This window comes from Uloborus diversus, chromosome 10 (genome assembly GCF_026930045.1).
Source record: "Uloborus diversus isolate 005 chromosome 10, Udiv.v.3.1, whole genome shotgun sequence".
Lineage (NCBI taxonomy): Eukaryota > Metazoa > Arthropoda > Arachnida > Araneae > Uloboridae > Uloborus > Uloborus diversus.
The window spans coordinates 125,330,964-125,355,974 of record NC_072740.1 but is presented as its reverse complement, the minus strand read 5'-3'; the positions used below and the strand labels follow the sequence as shown (position 1 = coordinate 125,355,974).

The 25,011-nt window shown below is 35.8% G+C and overlaps 2 protein-coding genes across 2 annotated transcripts in view; both read right to left on the bottom strand.

The window, feature by feature from the left end:
• LOC129231271 (oplophorus-luciferin 2-monooxygenase non-catalytic subunit-like) overlaps positions 1-3,798 on the bottom strand; it is a 28,415-nt gene extending 24,617 nt beyond the window's left edge. Inside the window, exons 1-2 of the mRNA XM_054865554.1 lie at positions 2,959-3,798; positions 1,470-1,618 (exon numbers count right to left, since the gene is read on the bottom strand). Coding sequence (XP_054721529.1) covers positions 1,470-1,618; positions 2,959-3,632 — 823 coding nt within the window. The 5' untranslated portion in view covers positions 3,633-3,798. The remainder of the gene's footprint in view (positions 1-1,469; positions 1,619-2,958) is intronic.
• A 7,740-nt stretch (positions 3,799-11,538) lies between these two features.
• LOC129231269 (carboxypeptidase N subunit 2-like) lies at positions 11,539-18,450 on the bottom strand. The gene is made up of 4 exons (XM_054865552.1): positions 18,363-18,450; positions 16,035-16,723; positions 14,095-14,243; positions 11,539-11,685 (listed from the first exon to the last, which is right to left on the bottom strand). Exons 1-4 carry the CDS (start codon positions 18,366-18,368, stop codon positions 11,543-11,545), a joined length of 987 nt encoding a protein of 328 aa, XP_054721527.1. The 5' UTR covers positions 18,369-18,450; the 3' UTR covers positions 11,539-11,542.
• Positions 18,451-25,011: the final 6,561 nt, after the last annotated feature.

Sequence of the window (25,011 nt, the reverse complement as noted above, 5' to 3'; positions counted from 1 at the left end):
AATTACACAAGGTGTTTGATTTATCCAGGTTTCTTGATTTATCCAGAAGTCAAAAAGGCACTCAAGGTATCGTTAATGCGGCATGGCCCTAGAAGACTTTCTGCATCTTGAAAACCCACCGACTGAACACTTGGACGGCGGGCTAAGAACCCACGACCAATGCCTGACTAGGCAAACGCCTACCCCCCTTGCCACCCAGCTGACTATACTTGAAGCGTAAGAGCACAGATAGTTAACCTAATTTTAGGCTTTTAATGCTTATTAACTATAAAATGAATGCTTGTGATTCTAGTTGGCTATAAAGCAAATGCTTGTGATTCTAATCAGCTATAAACAAATACTTGTGGTTCTAATTAGCTATATACGTAACTTTGAAGCTTTATCAGCTATCAATTTAGATTGCAAAAATACCGCATACTCGTGTTTCGGAATCGAAGTAATCCCTTTTTTATTGAAGCACTGATTTGTTGCTTCCAACGTTAATCAACAGTTGATTCATCCACTTTTTCTGCACAAGTAAAGCATTTCATTTCTCACCTGCAATAGTCGCTCTTTTATGAAATTAAAACATGATACAGCATTTTTTTTTTCTTTTCTTAATTTTTTTATATGCATTCAATAACTTCTTCAGAGATAAATAGGATTCGATTTTGTAACTTCTATGTTTTAAGTTGTGTAATATAATGAATCGGGGAGGTCAACATGTTTGGAAAAAGTACCACTATTGATGGGGAATAAATAAGCGTGCCACTTACAAACAGGCCCAGATCTGCATACCCGCAGACCAGGTGGTGCGGGGGGGGGGGCATGCCCTTAAAGGACCCAACGGCTCAAGAAATCGGGAAAAAAATTGAAAAGAACTAGCACTAAGACTGATTGCAAAGTTTGCTACATTGGGCGTTTTCGCGGCGTTTCAAATTTACGAATTACGGCGGAATTTCTAGTTTGGATAAAAATCCCAATTAGAGTAGAGATAACATTAAAAGTTCGCGTGAAATTTACAACAATATAATAGCAACAGCAATAAAATAGCGACTTTATCGATCTTTTGCAGAAAATAAATATTTAGTGACGAAAGTAGAATCAAAAGGGAAAATGAAAGATCTTTTGTTACTGTATAAAGCCTCTGTGTTTGGATTGAAACCTGTTAAAGGAATTTTATTTAATAACAAATAGACAAAATAACAAAGGATTAAAAAAAAGATTGAGCCTAGAGCCTTTTGCAGTCATAAAAAGAAATGACAGCCAATCAGCTTGAAAAATTGGAGTTTGTTCTAGCAAAATTTGCTAAAATATCCGCTGAAAAAGGGTGTCAGTATTTAATCCAACCTTTTACAAAAATGATGTGTTAAAAGATATTTTGCTGATTTTTTTTCTTTCTTTTTTTACTTTATTACTATTATTTTGATTTTGATTTTGTTACTGCAGCAAAAGAACAAACTAAAAGCTTTTTAAAAATTCTTACTTACCTTCCAAATGCACATTCGACAGACTTTCAATGATTGGAGACCACAGTGATTCACTCAATGATTTCAATTTATTGTTTCCCAGGCCAACTGTTTTAAGGCTCGGCATTTCTTCAAACATGTTGTCAGGCAAGGTTTCTAAATTGTTATCACTGAAGAATTAAAATCACCATTAGTGATGCTGAATTCTCATAAGCATACCTAGTACAGTTTTTTAACTTGTAATGATTTTAAAAAATTTGTGATGACATATGATGCGTTTTAACTCAAAAATAAAACATCTACGATGCAAAAACATCCAGACATGCTCAAAAAACTTCGATTATAATGCATCATTGATAAAAACGTCGACTTCAATCTCGCATCACTGACAAAATTTAGTAAAACTTCGAAAAACCTAACTGCTTCTTAAAAAGTCTTCATTTACGTTCATTCCGAAATTTTCCAAACACCGATCAGAATAGATAACTAAATGAGTCATAGTCATTTTACACTAGCTCGTTTAAAACGAATTAAAAATTTCAGATTCATTTATCAGTTTTTGAGGTATCACTTTAAAAATACCTTCGTAAACAAGGAACCATTTCTCAAGCTAAATTAAACATAGAGTGGTTACTTTACACATTGTCTGTACCTTTTTAAAATACTAGATTATTTTATTAGAATGAATTATGTAACTTTGTTCACTTATTTTATCAAAAGAAAACCTAAAATAAGTAAAATAAATGCTCATAATTAAATCCCATATGTTCTTGCTTTTTTTATGTTTCAAGCACGCAACGAATTTTCGCTAAAACAGGAACTCAGTTTGTAAGTAATGGTTATTAAAATTTTGATTTAAGATAAAGCCCCCAGTAGTGACATCCACACTAGTAGATGACACTGGTCTTGAAGTTGACACTGAACTAGTAGTTGACACTACACTAGCAGCTGACACTTATGAAGCTAAAATAAATTAACAAGAGTGAGACAAAAATCAGTTAAGAATAAGCTGGAAAGCAAGCTTTGCAAATTTAAATATTTAATAATTTTTGTAGGTTTTTTTTTCTTTTTTTGATACTTTATTTTAAGTATCAACTACTAGTGTAGTGTCAACTACTAGTGTAAGTGTCAACAGCTGATTGTTTTACCTTACATGTTTTTTTTTTTTTGCATTACCAACATTTTTACATTCATTTTATTCTCACATGCTGCTGAAAAGCTTTTTAAAGTCATTTTAATCATCTTTTAAAGTTATGAAATGTGAAAATACTTTCATGTTTCGAGAAATACGAAATATATAACACCATAAGGAGGCACCACATTTTATTGATGGGTCAAGGCCAAAAAAAGTTTGAGAACTACAGCTTTAGATGACGAAGTGTAATCCCATTGGTATTTTTTTTAACTCTTCCTCTACTTTTAAATCAAATGAACTTCAGAACATATTATTTTATGTCTACGTGAAAATATAAAACTCATAGAGGGGACATGGACTTAAACAAAAACTTACTCTAAATTAATCGTTCGAAGATTTTCTGCTGGATTTGGAAACATGCTCCTCGAGACAGATGAAATACCATTGTCATTGAGAAAAATATTTGCCAGATTTGAAAGCTTTGCAAAGACATTTTTTCCAAGTTCCGCAATGGAACATTCGCTGAAAGTAAGAGAGCGCAGATTTGCAGGGGTCGAAGTCAGCCACGTTTCCTTCAAGATCGGTATAGAGTTTCTGTCAAATGTCAAATCTCTAAGTTTCTCCAGATGACTTAAAGACCAAGAAATGAAAGGAGATTCTTGGTTAAAGCAAGACAAAAACGTAAGTCTGGTCAGTGACGTCTCCAGGCCAAGAAATTGTGGTTGTTCCATCTTCAGAGATGAATTGGTGAATATGATTTGGTTGATTGCTGGACCACGAAATGCATCCGATTTGATACTGTCGAAATGAAACTTGTAAAATGAAAGTTTGAATATTTTGTATTCATTTAGCGAACTGAGCGCCCCTTTGATTTGACTCGACTCATTCAGATGGTTGCAATACATAACGGTAATTTCATCTTCTTCTTCACAGTAACAAGGATAAGCATCTTCAACTGGTGGACATTCTTCTGCATAAGCAGCTTTGCACCAAGATAGAGAGCATATTAGTACTAAACTTCGCAAAACACAGAACCGGAATAAAGACATGCTTAATCAAAGCCAAATATGGAGCACAAAAATGAGGTATATTTTGACTAATATCCTGATCAAATTATATACTTTCAAATAAATGTTGCATTTGTAATTGTCAATTAAAAAAACATTCGAATTCAACGTTCTATGAACAGATGATCCGACTTCGATGCACACAAATGCAAACGGTTCCTATAAGGAATATAAGATAAGAAAAATGTCATTGGAACTGAATGTTAGATGTACTAATCTAAAACTTCAATTATCACTGTGTGAAAGTCTCAGGAAGAAACAAGTTGCTGTCATAGGAGCACTGGAAAATGTTTCACACAAATCAGATTTTTAAATCAAGTTTTTCATTTTTTTTTTTTTTCAAATACTCTATTTTAAATTCTTCTGGCTCTTTTTGTATCCTTGTTTTTTTGTTAGATATTAAAAGTTGCCTTTTGTAAACTTTGAGTTTCTTTTTTTTCATTTCTCAAAAATTTTGAAGCTTTTTTTCAAAATTTGCTTTAATCCTGAAACTGCTTTATTTAAAGAAATTATGATTCTCTTCGCCAAATTTCAACATAAGTTTTCTGTGCTTTAATTCTATTAGGTGCTAAAACTGGTGAACATTTCATATACGCTGGTCGCAGAAAACTTGCTCCGAAACATACATCAAACTCAAGAATAAAAAATTACCTTTTAATGTTTTACAGGGTGGTTATAGATCTTGTACAGATAAACAAAATTTATTACAGTAGAGTCTCGAAAATCCGAGTCTCGAAAAATCGAGGTTCCGCTTAATTAGAGGTGCTTACTTTTTATATTCAGTTACATTTTTTAGTTCCAAAAAAATTATTTTCATCAAAATTTGAAACAAGACATCTTTTACGACTGTCTAACTCATTTAATTACACAGTAAATGATAGAAAAAAATGCATTGAGAGGTTGGTAGCAACAAAACTCCCTAAGTGACACGAAATTCTTCGACTACTAAGTACGAATTAAGAGATGACTTACATAAAAATAATAACTTGACACTGAATAACCACAAAGAACGTAACTTGCCATTTGGAATACTCGATTGGACTAAAAATAGAACATTCACAACTTATCTGCATTATACGAATCGTATATACGAAATTTTAAAACTTTTACAACTAACCGTTTTTGTGTTAAGCGACATATATACAAGCACATAGATATAGACCGTAATGACAAAACTTACCGAAATGGATTCGGGCAACTGTCAAAATGCATGCTTGGTTGCATACAAATTTGCACACGTAAATACGTACAGAGACGTTGTGAAGAAAAAATTCAAAATTCGTTTAGAGGTACATAAAAGCGAAATTTATGATGAAATTTCATTGACAATATTTTTTATGAAGACAATATTTCCTCTTAGTAAAAGGTCTTCGTACGTCATCGAAAAGTGTACAATTTTAATCTGGAAGGAATTTCCGGATAATCCAAGTTTTCAGTAATCGGAGGTGGTGTGAGCCCCAATTACCTCGGATTTTCGAAACTCTACTGTATAAGAAATTACTTCAGATTTACACATAATCCTTTTTTATCTTGATCCTTATCTCAAAAAGTCTTTCCCAGCGTTAACACACTCCTACATGTGCACCTTTTGCAGTTTTGAGAAAATTTAGAAGATTTTCAACTTCACGCCAGGCACTCGTGCAGCCAGAATTTACCTTCTGAGTGTCAGGGTTTAGTTATAACCTTTCTTATGTGGATCTAAACTCTTATATTAAAGTTGGAAGTATGTGTTAAAACCAAAGGTTTTGGGAGATTGACAGTCGAAACCCTGCCCCCCATGGCACCCCTGGGAGTTTTATCCTCCATAGGTGCCATTTTCAGGTTTTGTTTTTAGCTGATTATTAAAATCAAGCATAAGCTTCTTGATCAAACAACCATCACACACCAGGTTGAAGACGGAAAAACTGCCTCCAACATTCCAAGTGAACATATCGCCATTAAAAAGGTTCTGCCCTTCCACTTCACACAAACAGTCCCTTCCAATGGTATTATCATCTTCTCGGACTGTAAATCTGCTCTGGAGACTATCAGAAAAGGAAAAACAAGGATCACTCAAGATATCAAAGAGCTTCTGTTCTCCATTATTACGAGGCAGAAAACATGCACCTTCAATGGATCCCCGCTCATGTTAACATCGCAGGGAATGAACAAGTGAACTCTCTTGCCAAGGATGCTATGACCACCACATGGTATGATGCAAATAATCCATGGCCTGAACTAAACCTCGACCATGAGTATACTACAACCATCAGCAGACTGCGGACGGGGCATATGAAGAGAATGAAGATCATGCCTGTGGATCCAGAGCCTGAGCAGAATTCAAGCACTGCCCAGGAACGCAGCTGAATCCAAGCCATCTCATTATTTGCATCTCTGTTGCCTCGAGCCTCTGCCAAATCGACTCTGACTGCTGCAAGGGCACCCTTTACAAAGAAAAAGCCGAAGATATGGTCAGGACTGTGCTCCATGCGTTTGGTCCTAATATACTTTCTTTTTCTTTCATTTCTCTTGCATTTGTCATACAACAACAACAGCAACAACAAACATGGGAAATATCAAGCACACAACATCAAACATCCAACCCTAAGCAACAAGTCCCCGGCATTAATTTGAATTTTGAATACAAATTATGTTTTTCGCAATCACGAATTGTGATAGAATCCTACTCGTTGGGTTTCTTGTTTCTACAAATGGTTCCTTTTGCAATCATCATTGCGAAAAACATAATTTGAACTCAAGGCGTCACGTTTTAAATTAATGCCAGGATGCTAGATGTTGTGTGCTGGAGGTTGGATGTTGTATGCTACAGGGTATGATTCAAAAGTTTCAAGACTGATCTCAGAACTAGAAATTTATTGGACGTCTAAGTACAACAGGCTAAAATTCTTCAAAATATGATCCTTCAGCACCAACACAGCGCGTCTTCCATCGTTCGTAGCCCTTCTGGAAGTCCTCTGGTGACATGCTGTCAAGGACTCTCGTCAAAGTCTACTGGATGGCGTCGATGGACTCAAATCGCTGCCCTTTTAGGCCTGTCTTGATTCGGGGAAAAAGAAAAAGTCACTTGGAGACAAGTCGGAACTGTAGGATAGCTGCGGCAGTGTTGTCAGGTTGAACTTGACGAAAACTTCGTCGGCGGAATGCAACGTGTGAGCGGGCGCGTTGTCGTGGTGGAGAATCTTATAGCCCTTGATCGCTGGGCGGACTCGATCCCTCAAGCGACGGAGCACTCCAGCGTGCTGCTCCATTTTTGTATCCCCCACTTTTCAACCGAGGTCAATGATACGCACTCATGCAGCAACCGATGCGCACTCTCCAGTGTTCGGAAGCCAACTGCCGCAGCTTCCGTTCGTTCACCGACCCCCGCCACTACTTCCCCAGCCCGTCCGCGCCAGTCCGCGCACACTCCCCTTCTCGGAAAAAAATCAGTCTTGAAACTTCTGAGTCATACCTTGTAGACGCTGAATGATGCGTGCTGGTTGCTGGTTGTTGTGTGCTGGATGCTTGTTTTGTTGAAGAAATTGTGTAAAGTTAAGAGTTTCGGGAATAACTAAAGTTAATTCCGTGGGACATGGACGAGGACCCGGAGGAACTCCCCACCGCCCAGGAGGAGCACCCGCACGCGGATGCCGGAGGATAGGACATCGTTCAACGGACAAGTGAAAACAATAAACAATTGTGATTGCTTCAAAGGAATTATGTATACATCTTGAATAGCTTTTTTTTAAATAAATTTTTGTTGTCGGTGTAAGACTTTGTAAACACCCTGTATGACATTAATTTGTACCATATTTTTGTTTTTCAGAGTTCATTGGTTTTTAATAACAATTTTAGTGGTATATCTCACATCATTTAAAAGAGAAATTCATTGAATTTTGAAAAACACAAATGGCAACCAGAAAAGGGTTGCTTAGAGATTAAAAAAATATTAAAATGAATTGTCTGAATGGCTGAAAGGTCTAAGCGTCTCACTTAGGTAGGTTGTCTACTTGCGGTAACGAGGTGGAGACAGGGGCACCTCGAAATTAAACTTTTGGGTGGAAGAATTTCGAAATGTATAGAATGAAACTCCGAATTTTAACGAATGTAAAATATGAACATACATAACTATAATCTAAACAGGATAAGAAGAGGAAGAGACAAAAGGCATTTTTTTTTAACGGAATGTTGTCTCCAAATTTTCCAAATCGTAATTCAAACTTTGCTGAATAAGGAAATTTTTGGAAGGACACGGTGACCTCCCGTGATCTCCCAACGGAGATCCTGAGTAGATAATTCTATTCTCACGCTCTCCCTGGATGTAATTTCTTCTGTGTGTTGCATTTTCTTATCAGGAACACATACGTTAGTGTAGTGATAAAAAAAATAAACAAATAAGTAGCAATAGAAAGATCATAGAGGAACATGTTTTTGACGCATAAATCATTTGCCATCGTGTCCCCGTTGTGGAGATATACGGTTTTAAGGTCTGGCAACTATTTTGAAAGAAAGTAACCAACAGTCACTCCAGCTTCGTTAACATTCAAAGATATCGAGAATCTAATCGCTGCTTCTAAAAACATCCATTTTTCGCTGAATTTGGTGACTTTTCCCGAACTGTCACCTGACTTCGAATTTACATTTCAATGATGATATTTTTTTTAACTTTAATTTCATTATTACATTATTCGTGTGGTTCCCTGGTTAGCTATATTGTCTATATGTGTACTGTATTGAACGGAATATAATAATTATGTGTACAGGATGCGAGGCGAATAGTTTGTAGTCCTTTTTCAAATCTTGATATGAAAGCTCTTAATGTAAGATGTAAATTAATTATCATGGACAAGAAATTGAAGTTTAGTAGCTAGTTGGATAGCTCTTACCTTTGTCATTCACTTGAGAGCAAATCAGACCCGTTTGGAAGCTTCTTTAAAAGATGTGTAATTCTACTCTATGACTTTTTACTTCCTTTTACAAAAAAAGGAAGTATTGTATTCGCAAAGAAAATTTCACCCAAAAATCGGCCTTAAATTCCATTTTGCTCACCCCAAAATGAATGTTGAGTTTTTTTTCTCAACCTGACCACACGTGGATATATGCCTAGGAACCTACAGACACCCGAAATATCCATTTTGACGACCTCCGAGTTAATTACAACGAATTATCTCGTGACGTCTGTATGTACGTATGTATGTGCATATGTGCGCATGTGTGTATGTATGTCGTATAACTCAAGAACGGAATGTCCTAGAAAGTTGAAATTTGGTACTTAGACTCCTAATGGAGTCTAGTTGTGCACCTTCCCTTTTGGTTGCATTCGGATGTTCCTAAGGGGGTCTTTTGCCCCTTTTTGGAGGGAAATCATTGTTAATTTCGATGTAAACTAAAGTGGTGTTATAATTTGGCGGACACTTGGCGATCTATCGCTAGTCTTTTGGTCGCCAAGTTTTGTCGCCAAGTTGGTGAAAAATTTGGCGATTTTTTTTTTAAAATCTGGTTTCAATTTGGCCACTGTTGGTGATATTTAGAAAGTAAACTATTGAATCACATTAAAATTGCCAATAATGAGAAAATGACATTAAATTGGAGTAAAAGGAAGTCATGTGATGCACACATCAGCTCGTTTTAACATGCGTTTTGGGTTATGTCATGTTGGAGCCTCCTGAATTCCAATAAATCTAAAATTTAATTCTAATAATTTTAAGGAAAATTCAACTGGTTTTTAGTATTGTATGGGATACAGAGCATCGCGTTGAGACCAGTGTGTTAGGGTTCATATCCTAACTCATTAACTTGGAAATCATTATGTATCATGGAACATTATCTGGTTTATATGCAAAAGTCAAGTCCAAGATTCAAACGTTTTACGCTCTGTTTCTAATTTCCTTTTAACATGTTCATATGTCTCATGTGCTTTAACATTAAATTTAAACGACCATTGTGACCTGATTGCCATACACCTCCAAGTCATTGCATGTCCTGCATCGTGCTTAACCCTCAACACAAAATTCTGCCTATTACAGCCGTGCCATTATTTACTCTAGTTTTGGTTATACCAACTTATTCTCAAATATATGCTATATACATGTCAATGTCTGCCTCGAGCGAGTCATTATATACTTAATGACACGTTCAGTCCAAATCCAGCGAGGTAAAAACAGATTTACCACGGAAATTCTGAGTGCAGACGCGTGTGTGAGGAACCGGATATCTGTCTAATATACATAGTAACAAAATTTAGACAGCGATAATAAGAATGCTAATCTCCACAGTTTTTTTTTTTTTTTTTTGTTAATACCATGTCGGAGAAAACTAGCTTAAGAATATTTTCAAGACGAAATTACACTATTTTGCATGAAACTTTCAACCTCTTTACGGTCTGCTTCCAAAATATGAGGAGTAGGTCTAAGAAATCTTGAAAATAAGTAGTAAGTTACCACCCTTAAGTAATGGCTAACTTAGAATTACCTGCAATATACCAACAGTCATAACCAGGGCCGACAAGAGGCCAAGTCAGCCTAGTCGAAAATTAGGGACCCGTCCCTTAAGGGTTCGGAATCAGAGTAGTATAAATTTGGCGAGTTTTGGGGGTGGAGAAATGTCCGGCGATCAAACTGACAAGGGGTCCTCCTTTGCTCTCGGCGTCCTCGGTTTTGGCATCCAGGAACTGTAGTTTCGTCTTTTTTATGAATTCATCAGTCTAGAAGAGTCTTTAATCGAGTTGGAGGCAGTTGTTCTCTCATTGTAGCTGAAATTACCTTCAAACTGGTGAATAAAATTAAATTATCACTTCAGCGAGGGTAGCAAGCAATCGTACGATTCAACCCTTAAATTGAAGGCAAAAGTTTAGGTCGTAAGCAATAAGTTACTATTCAGTAAGTTACCGCCCTATAGTCAGGGCTAAGGCAGAAATACATGAAATACACCGCCAGCTCAGTCAATTCCAGCCGAGGAATGCAGTTTCGTGCTTATTAGCACTCATCAGCCCGGCATAGGAGTGACTGAGCTGGAGGTGGAAAACCTCTTAAGGAAGCCTAGAGTGCCAAACAAACTGGTAGCTAATACAGAATTAGCACTGACCAGACGAGTGAACAAAACAATGGTTCGGTTCAACTCGAATATTGAAGGCAAGGCAGGTATATTCAGTAAGTTACCGCCCATTCTGAATATACCTGCCTTGCCTTCAATATTCGAGTTGAACCGAACCATTGTTTCGGTCACTCGTCTGGTCAGTGCTAATTCTGTATTAGCTACCAGTTTGTTTGGCACTCTAGGCTTCCTTAAGAGGTTTTCCACCTCCAGCTCAGTCACTCCTATGCCGGGCTGATGAGTGCTAATAAGCACGAAACTGCAGTCCTCGGCTGGAATTGACTGAGCTGGCGGTGTATTTCATGTAATAAGTTACTGTTCTTAAGCCAGGGCTAAGGTAAAACTACATGGAATATACAGAAGGTCCCGTTATACCATACAGAGGCTGCAGATGAACTTTTCAGTCGGTTTATTACATGTAGTTCTACCTTAGCCCTGGCTTAAAGGCTAAGGTAGGTTAACTTACTGCTTATTACCTTAGAAGATTAGAGAAGTTTTACGCAGCTTGACCAACTAATTATTTTCCTTTTCATCTATAGTTCAGATTTATTCATTTAGTTATTCTTTGCCTTTTGTATTATTGTTTTTTGTTCTGTGTACCTTCGTGAAAGAATGGTGTTCATTCCCGCCTGCCACATTGATAACACAAAGAAAAATAAATAAATCAACGCAGAAATTCTTTTTGCATTGTTTCGAGTGACTGTTATGAGTGAAGATGAATCAAGTCTTCCTAAAATAAATTAAACAATGAGTTCTCAACTTTGAAAAGTACATTTCACCTTAGACATGATACTTAACAAAATTTAAACTCCAGGAATATTTTATTCAAAATCTTCAAGTTTTAGGTCGAAAAGAGGTTTATTTTTCAATTTGTCTGGTTCTGTGCAATGTCCTTCCAGAAGAGCAGGTCTTCTCGTACCAGAATACATCCATTTTAAGTTGCTATCACATTTCAGAGGATTTCCTAGTTGATGATAAATAAAAGCACATTACTTTCACATTACTTAAAGAATTTTAAGTAATGTGAAAGTTTAATCATACTAGTATGAATAATTTACATAATTGAATAATTTACATGCACTCATTTAGAAGCAACTTTGGTCAACAATTTCCCAATTTTAACTGCCTACTCATCTTTTAATAGTGTTACTGCATCTTTTGACACATAAACGAAGAAAAACTCCTAAGTTATTCTACGGTTATCAAAAATGAATATATGATTAATATGAGAGACATTGAATATGAATCATGGATCCAGATCAAAGCTATCCGCCAATTAGAGTTTTGTGGAAATATGATGTAAAATTTTTGATAAAATTATTTCAATTTTGAACCAGAAGAAAAGAATTTCTCAACGTTAAGAACCCTCATTTTTATTTTATATCATCATAAAATTTCTATAATTTATTACATTGTACAGAACAGTGGTGTTCAACATTTTTTTTACCCGAGGGTCGCACCTCTTATTAAGATGAATCTGGCGGTCTAGAACAGATTCAAAATTTATATATTGTTATTTTTCCCTTTGATAGCATGGGAATGAAGGGAAAAGGAAAGAAAACCCAGAATTGTTGTTAACATTACTATATGTTCATTTTCTTAAAACCAAGTTTCCATCTGAATTGTAGATAAAAATTTCTGACTATTTAGTTGCAATGCAACAATAGTTGTTTTTTTTTTCTTTTTTTTAAGTATTTTAATATTTGATATCTTCAATTTCCATAAAAATTTCAGAATGTGTTGATAAGAAAAAGTGAAGTTCCTTTTTTTTTAATGTGATGTGATTGTCTCTGAAGAGAAGTCAAAGTTTAAGGCTGTGAATGTATGGTGCAAAATAAATGATCGTTTTGCTTCAAAAGCAATGAGTGAAGTAAGCCTTTTTTTTTTCAAATATGAATACAACTTGATGCTAGGTACAAGCTAGCATAAATAATTTGGTGGCTTACTCATGACTTTGAAAGCAAAAATCAATTGAAGATGCTATTTTCGTTACTTTTTTTGCCTTGTTTCTGTCCACATATCTGCTAAAGTCGTGAGTTACCCTCGGAAGTAAGTATAGGATTAATTACTCACCATAGTTTAGTACTCACAAAAGCACAAAAAAGCATGGGTTCTCTTGGCTTTAGTAGTTAAACGGTTCCAAAGTTAAGATTTTCAAAAAAAAAAAAAAAAAGGTTAAGTTTCAGAGTCAATAACTGTGCACGAAGGGTCAATAGCTTTGAGAATTGAGACTCAGCTTTAGTTAAAGTCCATGTGGTGTAGTTTTAGGCCCAGAATAGAAACGCATAGCATCTATTTTTTTTTTTTTTTTTTTTTCAATTACACGGTCTCAAATTTGGTAATTTGAAGCAAAAAGAGTCAAAATTATAGGTAATTACTCCATAAGCCATGTGTCAGCAATTTTGAGCAACAGTTGTAATTATACTCTACGTAGTGTAGTTTTAGATTTAAACTCAGATCAGAAACCCATGGGAACTCTTAATTTTATGGTCTCAAAAATTAAATAAGTTACCAGGTCATTTCACCAGAATTGAATTAGTTTCGATGTTACATAGCTAGAACATTGTTCTAAACCCACTTTTTATTACTCAATACAACGCTTTGGAGCAGCACGTAGTAAATGAACGTTTGTCTCGTAACTCTGCGTTGCGAGTTTTAACCTCAACTGAGGCCCTTGGGAATTGCTAGTAGCTTTTTCTTTAACGAGAAAGTTAAAAGAATCCCTAGGGTCCCACTTCGATCCGACTAAAGCTCGTCCTCTACGCTAAAGGTGACTGGTGAACGTTAAATCTGTCGTGATCGTTAAGTTTTCCAGATGTATGGAGGTTGCTGGGGATACAAGCCTCCAAAGGTACTCTTTGGACTGCTTAGATATAAATTGAGGGTGGCTATAAAGAAGTCAAACCAACCTCTCGAGGCAATGGCGTCCACTCGGTAGATCTTCTAGATGCAAGAAATTGTCAATGCCCATGTGCCAGGATTATGCAGCACATTTAAGATCCCTTGAGAGCCTATTTGGTTTAGGCACTCTTGGCTAAACTTAACTCCTGGTGCAATTTCGCCCTGGTGTGAGAGCCCAGGTGCCTCCATCTGGAGGGAGACTGGGCGTCAAAATTCTCTGCAATTAACGTACGCACTTGAATGGAGACATACGATAGACTGGATGACATACTGGATGGATAGCACTAGGCTTGCAAAAGTGAGGTTCCACCCGCAGCCAATCGCATTGAAAGAATGGGGGAAAAAAGTAATGAATAAATTGTTGCTTACTTAAAATGTTTCGGGGTATTGAGTGAATCGAATCGTATCAATCTAATGAGTGTTATCGATTAAGAAACCGAGCATTTGAAGAAAAACTAATAATTGTAATTACCTATGAAATCAAGCTTCAGCAGCTGTGATATAATATCCGAAAAAGTGCCTTCACTTATTGTGATGAGTCTGTTATTTGCCAGCTCCAGGGTTCTCAAATTCGGCATTTCCGTAAAAAGATCATCGGGCAAGTACAGTAGACGATTTGAACTGGAATAAGAATCAACAAACACATTAGGACAGGTAAACTGTGCCTCAACCCAAGTAGCACTCTTCGTTTTATGAACGTTTAGAAAGATTTTACGAACGTTTAAAAACGTTTTACGGGTAAAATAGATGTTACAACGCTGACAGTCATTTTAAAACATTTATTAAACAAAGTGTGCAACTTGAGAAGCTAACATTCTTGGTTTTTTGTTTTTCTTGTTCAATTTTCCTAACATTTTCAAATTAGTCTTAGCACGCTTTGGATAAAAAACGCGTTTGATAACTGGAGGCACCGATACACATGTCAACTCTGGACATTTTCAGGCGTTTTCCTCTCCACCAGGGAGAATTTGCAAAAAAAAATCGCTTTATCTTTCATTGCAATGAAACCAATAACAACTTAGTCCCTTGAGGCACGGTGGCTTTGTTTAAGGCGACCATATTTTTTCAGCCAATTGTAGAAGCCACAGTGAAGATAAGCAGATTTTTTTTTACACAAATGGTTGCTCCACGCATCAGAGCTCCGTTTTTTACGCCTCAAAAAATCAATTGTTCTCTAAAGCGTGTCTGTGCAGTTTTAACTTTAAAAACTTTACCCCACTTTTTTACTTTCTTTCTTTTTAAATTAATAAAAACATTCTAATCAATCAAAAAGTACATTTACAGATAGTATTACGATTACTCAAGTTTTTAAAAATCAGAATAAGTATTCCCAAACGGTAACATATCGGACTAGGCTCATGAAACTTCTACACATAAAGTGTTCTATCCAACCATAAAAAATATCACAGGTGGAGATATCTAGTGTCAGACCAGAGAAATTGGGCACATGGATGAAATATGCCTACTTTACCCCATTATTTTTCCGCCGAAGCAAAATATAAAGGTTCAAAAGAAAGAAATACCGAGTGAGAAATATACAAATTTGAATACTAAAAATTGGATTCACATAATATTTTCAGGAAAAATTGGAATTTTGCTCAAAAATCAGGAATAGGTTAAAAATAAAAATTAAGGATTCCTTTTATAACTCAAACTTATTTTTTTTTCCATAACAAATAATCTTCCCATTCTACTTCAAAATCACTTTAAAGTAATTTTCGAGATTCTCAACCAAAACTTGTATATAATTCTAAAATTTATTTTTTATGAGAAAAAAAATTCTTGTGATTTTGACAGTTTGTTTAGAAAACGCGTTAAAAAAGTTATGATTCGATATGAAATATTACCTTTTACTGTAGCTCCTGAAATGCGTTTAAAAGTATTTTTATTTATTTTACTTATCCTTTATTCTTTCAATAACACCAACAGAAAGTTGTCTAAATAAATAATATTCGAATGACTACTTTAGAAGAGAATATAGAAGGTAATATAATACAACTTAATGTTAGACAATAGTTTTTTTTTTTTTTTTTTTCAACGCATTGAAATGGAAAAAATCAGCTTTGAGCTTCATTCGTTGTGGTATAAAAGCAGCAGTATGGGACTACTTTGCAATATCTTTTCATGCTAGTAAGGTAAAAACAATAGTGGTTAATACCCGCACTAGTCGTTGACACTTATAAAGAAAAAATAAACTAACAAGAGAAACACAAGCGCCAAGAGATCAGCTAAGAATAAGTTAAAAGGTAAACATTCCAAATTTAAACGTTTTGTGTAATTTTTATACAAATTTATGATTTTTCTTATCAGTTGATTTCTTCTTTATAAGTGTCAACTACTAATGCAGTGTCAACTACTATTGTGAATGTCAACTACTGGTTGTGTTACTTTGATTGCAATAAATGTACTTACTTGAGGTTTAACGATCTTAGATCAGAAGCTGGTTTCGGAAGCATAGATCTTTTCAAAAAAGATATCCTATTACCTTCCAGCACCAAAAACGTGAGATGTGGGATTTTAGAAAATACTTGATCTCCCATGGTAACAATACTGTTGTCTTCAATTGTAATTGACCGTAAAGAATCTGGTATACTTGTGAGCCAATCATCAGGAAGGTTGACAATCCTATTCTTTACCAACACTACTTCTCTCAGTTTGCTTAGATGGCCCAATGACCAAGTTCCAAGAGGGTTGCTTTTATTGAAGCATGCCCTGAGCTCAATTGACGTCAAGTGGCTTTCCATTCCCTTGAACTGAGGAGCTGAAAGTGTGATAGTTGAATTTTCAAATAAGATTCTTTCAACGGCCAGCCCATCAAACGCATCAGATTTGATTGCATCTAGAATCCAGTTCATGAAAAAAGACATTTTATAGATTTTGTACTCCTTAAGACCTTTGACTCCCTGGTAAATTTCATCCGGCTTCGTTAAGTGGTTGCAAAATATCCAAGGGTCGTCATCTTCATCTTCACAATAACAAGGGAAAATATCGACAGGTTCTGGGCATTCATAACTCAGAGCAGCAATAGAGAATGAACACAACTCCAATAAGAATAGTATCAAAAGAATCTTACGAATGTCTAAGTATTTGTTGTCGAAAACCTGTAAATATATAGAGGTAAAAAAACAACTTGTCTTCGTTTCTAAATTGATACAATAGTATAAAACCTTTATTTAAAATTTTTATATAAAGAAAGTGAATTAAGATTATGTGATCATTTTTGGAAAACAGTAAGTAACACGAAAAAAGAGCAATATATAATTTAAGGATAGTACTGAATATAAATATACAGTGAAACCCGATTTTTTACGTCCCTCAAGTCTACGTTTTTACCACATATAACGTTTTTTCATCAGGTACCATCATCAATTTTGCTGCTATTTATTTCCCGTATTTTACGTTTTTTAAACCCAGTCCCTTGAGAAAGGTAAAATCGGGGTTTCACTGTAATTACAAAAATTTAAAACTAAGTACATTTTTCAGAAATGTTCAACTTGAGAATATTTTTTGTCAAGAAAATGCAAGTACTTTTCAATGACACTTTTTTTTAATCGTTCATTTATTTGCTCCCGTTTTTGATGTTTATGTCAGTATATGATCTGCTATATTAAACATTTTAGCTGACTTATTAAACATTTTAGCAAACGGGTCAAGCAGTTCCGTCATTTCGATCTTTCTATGGGAATAGAGGGAGGGGGGAGGGTGTATACTCAATGCGCAATTTTAGGGAAACAACAAAAACCATGCCCACTCATATATAACAACATTTATGCTTAACTGCCTAGAGGGCGCAGTTGAACCCTCCTACTCATAGACTAATAATAAGAGAAGACCGAGCTTTCCCAGTCTTGCTGATGAAAAAATTGGTTCATGGATACATCATGTGACTGGCGGGAGACTTGGCGAAAACTTTGGCAGCATGGTTGCTAGATGGCAACATTATCTATAGTTTGGCACTCGACATGTATTTTAAGACGTAATGTGTTTTCATTATAATTTTTTTCCAGGTGCAGAGATTGAACTGTTTTTCTTTTAGTTATGTAATATTTTGACATTAGTAATTAGTTTCTGATCACAGTTTTCAGTAACTTTTATTTCATTTGGAACTGGTACGTCAGCGTTGGCGTGAACGTAATGGTGTAAACGTTTTGCGTTAACACGAAAATGTACTAATCGGTATCTTAAATTGAAATTGTAGGTAAAAATCTTACCGTTTGCCGATTCTTTTTGGGCGCTTGCATCTTTAATTGCCTAGAGAGTCATTGAAATTGACTAAAGAAAATGCACAATACTTTCTAAACGAAAAACTCACTATGTTAACAAAATATTTACAACTTAGAACAACAAATTTACAAATCGGACTCCATAAAAGATCATTCTTCCGTGTTCCATCAATTCTATTTATTTTATTTCTCGCGGGCGTTGATCGTCTGCTACGATATATCCACCAGTCACATATTTTGGTTTATGAGCAGCAAAAGGGTTGCCATAGCTCGGTCTATTCTTATTATTAGTCTATGCTCCTACTCTCTCCCTCTACCTTTAAAAGACGGGCTTGGGTTCGAGATTTTCTATATACTGCAATACAGCACGTGAAAACACATACTTAGAAACTTATAGAACCAGAAATATTCATTATTTTTACTTCATTGTTAAAAGAGATGTTGGTTTGCAATAAAATTTACAATGAAATTAAGCTCTATTTGAAGAATAAAACTCTTACGTGAAAAAGGATATTACCGTCATCTTTTGTGTCTATCGTACGCAACGACCGGGAAGATTTCAGCAGAGTAGACTTGCTCACCTTCCGATAGAATCTGAAGCCTTCTTCACAGCTGTTTGGTTTCCCCCATAAATCGTCTGATAAAGAATTCAAAATCGTTACCATGCATTTTGAGAGATTTCATTAGCTTATCGCATTTTTTAACTGCGTCAAATCAATAACCAGGGTGTGATATTTTCTTCCTTTTTAACATGCACATGATCCTTCAAATGTGCAACAGCAGATTAAATGTGCTCTTCTGTCCCAATAAGCACACTTCGTTTCGAAACGTTGTTAATAGAATGGTTGTTAATGTTCTGATGACTATTTTAAGACGTTTATGAAACGTTAAAACGAAAACGCTGCGTGTACTGCTTGGAGTATTTACAGAAAATAGTCAGCGTCTATATCGTATGATTATGTGACAAGTAAAAGTTCCTTTCAGTATTTTTTTTTCGATTTGAATACTCTGGGTATAATTAAATTCCGTGAGCTGTTTCGCATCGGAGAGAGCCCAAGTGGGGATGACGTGAGGGAAATGCGTGTCAAAATTCTTGTGGTAATAGCTATCCGTCGATAGAGTTTCCACATAAAAAAAATGGATGCCAGCTCTAGGAGAATGGGTGCCCAGGGCTCTGAACTCTGGCCAGTAGGGTATCTAGAATACGAGTTGGGGGAGGGGGAATCAGTTGATTTCATAAGCTCATACACAAGCCCGTTAAAAAAAAAAGACGTAACATTGGAAATAATTGCAAAACATTTTTGCGATCCCCCCCCCCTTTCTAATGGGGTTGCGGTAGAGGCACTACCTTTCACAGACCTAAGGCGATCCCCCGGTAAAGCATCCCCTCTTTCACGTGGCACCACTATTGGTGGGATGGCATTGCCACGAGAATTTTAACACCAAGTTTCCCAAGTGGATGGAGGCACCTGTGCTCTATTCGATGCGAAACTGCACTAGGAATTTAATTTTGCCAAGAGGTATTGTCCGTTTTCCACGAGAAGGTACTTCGCTTCGCCTTCTTGAATGCAGAGTTCGATTTTACGCTGGGGTGATCGATAAATTTATCCTCGTGCTTGGAAATGAGTCAACCAGACAACCTTAACTTTGGTGTACATTTATTGCGCAAAACAGTCAGTGTCCTTTACATCACTTGCTTCACGTGTCTACTGCTACTTTCGTTATTCTTACATTTTAAAAACTGCCGCTTGTACGACAAAATGCTATGATCCGAATATGCCTTTTGCCGAAAGCAGCGAAATAAAATCATCGGATACCACGTGGCGAAGGCAAGAAGTGCCTTCTCGTGGAAAACGGACAATACTCCATGCCAAACGAGTAATCGAGGGATCATTTACATGCCGTATAAGCATGCAACATGGACGCTGTGAGTTTTCTGCATCTTGAAAATCCACCGACTGGTGCCAGGTTTGATCCTGCGCCTTTGGGCGTGAGAGGCCAATGTCTTAACCACTGCACCAGTCTGTCGGCTTTTTACAAATTATACATGTTGACAATTATTAAGTTTAATGTATAAAAAAATATAACTTTGAAAATTGGAACCGTAAACGAAATTCAATTGGAACTGAGCAATTGAATTCAGGGCACGACACGATGGGACACTTTTTACCTGTTTATTTTTTTGTTTCAACTTGAGTAATTTATTTATTTATTGAGTGTGTACATGTGCTCACTTTTTGGTAAAAATATTGAAACAAATCGTAAATATTGTGTACGAAATTCAAATTCAAACGTATTAGAATGAAATATTGCATAACAGCTTAAGATTTTTAACTTAAAATAAAAAATATTGCAAATCACTAGCTGTATTTACTAAATTTAATTTTTTTCTCACTTTTACCACATCATACAAGCTCATTTATTGTAAAAATGCTATATTCTTTTTTTTTTTTTTTTTTTTTTTCAGAATTCATCTCAGTAATGAACTTGTCTTTCAATTCTGTATTCGCTGTGACCAGTGGCTGAGTGAAGGGGGTTTGGCGAGGAACTCCCTCCGTTTAGAGTATTGAACAATGCCAAATAATTTCAATACGGTGGTTTATGTACATGTTAGGACTGTTTGGACCAATAAAGCCTTTTTTTGAGCAATCACGATTGCTTATTGCTTTCATTTGACTGTTTTGATGTGCTATGATTTTATTTTCCCACCAGCACCCTCTGCAGCATCACCGTCGACCGGCTCCTCACGATGCTGCTCCTCCAGCAAAAACCGTATCCAGTTTGCGTCAATATTCTACACTTACACGCATACATACACGCATACATACACGCACGTACACACACACACACACACCACCACCACCACCACATACACACACATACATACACCTACACATACATACACAAACACATACACACGCAAGTACCCACACACTCATACCTGCACACAGACACAAACACATATGCCTACACACACATACACATCCCCCTCCCACACACAAACACTCATACACACAACTACGCACACACACATACCTGCAAACAGACACAAACACACATGCCTACACACATACACATAACCCCCTACACGCACATAAACACACACGCCTACATACACACACACACTCGTGATTGCGAAAAACATAATTTGAATTCAAGAGGCCAAAATTCAAATTAATATTTTTTTTAATTAACATAAGGTTTTAAAAGTACTTGTCTTAGATGAATTTAGCAGTAGAACCTTTCTTCAATGTAATTCCAAAAAGGGGAAACGTCTTGAAAATGTTGTGTTAGACCACTGGTTATAGTTGCTCAATGACTGTGTTACTGTTTTTTTTTTCCCTCCATTTCAACCACCAAAAACACAGACGCAGAACCGTAAAAGTTCTCTCAACCGTGAAAATAATTACGTGCATTAATTAAAATGCTTTTACTGCTATAAAAACTAATGTTGCAACTTTTAATGACGTAATATTTTTTTAAAATAAAATTGCACTTAAGTGTTCATTCACTAATCGGTCTACCCAATAATAAAGATCAAGATTAGGAAATCTTTCTAGTCGCCCGCGCAAGTGGTAAGAAGAAGCAAATTTATTAATCGGCATGCTTTTTTTTTCTTCTTTTTTTTTTTTTTTTTTTTTTTTTTTTTTATTCCAAAAAAAAGTAACTAAACAACAAATTAACAATCAAATTGCTACTGAAACATAAATTATGTGTTTAAATACAGCTAATTAATGTCGCTATCTTTAATTATGTCAACAAGTATAAATTTTGCGAAATTATTTCATTTATAAAGGAATACTTTCGAAGTCTGATCCCGTTGAGAACATTTTGTTGGGTTGAAATTTCTGGCGATAGAAATGACTAATTATAACACAGGTGGGCAGGATTTGATTAACGGGTTAGCCAACTGGACCCTGACCGAGGGGTCCCTAAGGATTAGGGCTTTCATTTCTTTTCAGAGTTGGAATATATGCAGGGCTGCCAACTTTTGAAAATCTAAAATAGTAAAAATAAGAAATCGCAACGTAAAATTGCACAAAATTGCAGATGACTGCATTCACGTGTTTTGAGGTTATAAGAAATGCCTTTTTTAATGCAAAATAAGTGCGCTTATGCATGAAAAGACTCGTAATTCATGGCTGTAGTTCGTACATACTGCGATTTTTTCGTAGCAGTTGGCAGCTCTGAATATATGCAATAAAATTTGCACTTATATCAGGCTTTAAATATGAAATTACTGAAAATAGAACAGTTGTTTAAATGTTTTTCTTTAATTTCTCAATTACTTGTGGTTTAAATTAATTACTCAGTACACGTGCATGACAAATTTTGGTATAATATTGCTTAAAGATTTTTTTTTTTTTTTTGTAGTTAGTTCAAGAGCAGTAAATATTGCCTTTTAATAAACTTTTTTTTCCTTTGTATTTTTAGTTGTTCGTACGACTTATCTTTGCAACTCTAAATTTTAACATTTGACGAGAAAGCTACTTTTGAGAGTTTTGCTCGAAATTATGCGTAAGAATAGAAATAAATTGTATAGTGAAGAAGCAAAAGAAGACATGTTTATAGTTTCATATACTGATTACTAAAACAAAAAAAAAAACATCTTAAAATACTGTGGGGCGAAGGGAATGATGTTATGTTGTGTAAGAAGAAGAAAGACAAGAGGGTCCGTCATGAAATATAGACCCAGGATCCCACAATGGCTTTATCGGGTTCCACAGGTGGGGTTGATCAGAGTGACGGCCAGGTGGCGAATGCTACTGATATTTTTAGTAACCAGCATTTTACAGCTAGTCGCCGCATGGCAAGTGGCAACCGATAATCTTTATCTTTACCCTATACTGATACTTTGCTGTATAACTGAGCGCATGGCCTGATTAACACCCAGGCCGTCTAAGCCTCTGAACCTTGGACTCCCTCATTTAAAGAGCCCCAAATTTTTTGAAAACTCATACATAGCATTAATGAATTGTGAATTGAGTATTTTTAAGAAAAAATTTAAAAAAAATGGTTTATTAGTTGGAAAAACTCTTGATATTTTGAGTATTTTTCTTATTTAGTTGGTTTTGTATAAGAAAGAAAACTTTTTTCTGAACAATTTCATGCAAAGTTAAGTTTTGTTACCAGTTTTCCTGTTTTTCGCTTTAAAAAAATTGACTAATGAAGCTAAAAAGACTGAAAACAGATTTGTTTAGTAAATGGCCTATTTTCACTTTTTATTTTAATATTAGAGGGAGGGGAGGGGGGAAATATGCTCTTCGCTATTTAGTTGAGCAACAAAATTATTAAGTAAAAATATTAAAAAGCCGTGGCAGTGCTGGTCATGTGGCAACAGTGCGACTGCACTCCGTAGCGCTATATTCAAGGGCTGTAGAGTGCGGAAAAAATGAACTTGACTTTGCGTTGACTCAGTTATAAAATTGAAAGGGAGCGGTCTCCAAAGTATTGTCGCCATTGGGACTCACTTTTAGTCAGTCGGGCCCTGACTGAGAGAGAGAGAGAGAGAGATCAATGGAAGCGAAACGTCACTCTTAATAATGGATGTCCTTTCCATCTTCAGAAACTCAATGTCTTTTTCAAATTGCCATCAAAGTAGGAAGAAATAAAAAACAGCCTTTCATTCGTTCGTATGTTTTCTGTTTTCCCCATGCAGCTTTTATAGTTTCTTCTCAAACTCACCGAATGGCAGACGTATCGTCAAAAATATCTTCTGGCATCTTTTCAATAACGCTAAAACTGTAAAGGAAATTATATATTTTTAGCAAAATTGGACTCAAGTTCAGGCCTATCAGTAGTATCAACAGAAAAGAAAATTTAATAACCGAAAGTTCAATGTGTATCATCTCAAGAAAAAAGAACTTGTAAAACATTCATTTGTGAATCAAATTATCTACAAGCGAGGCATAGATAAAATGCAAACAGAACCGGATATTCAATTTTTCCGATCCGGGGTAAATCTTGAAACTGCAGCCCTTACTCATTTTTAATTGCTTTTTAAATCAAATTTCTACGAAAAACAGCGCTGAAATAAGGGGAAGTCGCCGCCCTGGCCAAAGGCCCGGGTTTGCTCCCCCCTAGGTCCGGCACTGGACGCAGAATTTCTTTTTGCATGAAATAGGTGCTCAAATTTTGAATTTTCAGTATGAAGTCCTGGATCCTTCTCTTAAGTGGCGACACACTTTGATCCATGCACTGCGCGCCGCTTTCGACTGCGATTGGAGGCGGGCAGTCACGTGGGTTCAGTCCGCCATTTTGTGTCGTTGCCTGTGTGATTTCACTAAGCGGAATACTAGATATTTTCTCTTTGCCAGGGTTCGTACGCTCCTTCAAAACTCCTCCAATACTCCTTCATTTATAAAAATTTTTTGAAGGGCCCTTCAAACTCCTTCATTTTGGTTTTAATTCCTTCAAAACTCCTTCTTTTTAGAGAGTTCAAGACTACATAATCTTCCTCTATAACAGAAACTTAAAATACTTCGATTGACAACTAACTTCGTCACTAAGGCGATTTTAATGTAGTAATTTCTTGCATTTTTTTCGATTTACAAATTGATCATAGTTAATTCATAAAAGTTGAAGATGAAATTTTTATTAGAAGATTAAGACATTTCATAAGTGAAGTAAAACATGCTTAAATGGTGCTTGGTTATTTTTTCAAGTTTTATGATTATTGTTTTTTCCTCTACCACACTCTCAGCAGCAAAAGTCAAGCTGTCTAATTATCATTTAAATATTTAAAACTGCATTAAGTGATTGCGTTAAAAAAAAATATTGTTAAGTTAACTGCAGTTATAATATTGTAAAAAGGGTCATCCACAAGTGATGTTACGCTTTGAGGAGGAGACGGTCTCATGAAATTGTGACAAGGGGAAGAGAGAGGGTGACAAAAAGTGACATCACACAGTTATTGTAACAATATGTTTGTAAAAAATATGACGTGACAAGAGAAGAAGTTTGGGGTGAAGTGTGACACTTTGTGATAAATAATGCTGATGGTCAAATATATTGAAAAAAAGTGTGACATTTAATGACACTCCATTAGTACTCCTTCAAAATCTCATTTTACTCCTTCAAAACTCCTCCAAAACTGCTTCATTTTATTTCTGAAACTGAGTACGAACTCTGTTTGCTATTCGTATTTTTCATGGAACGCCATCTTT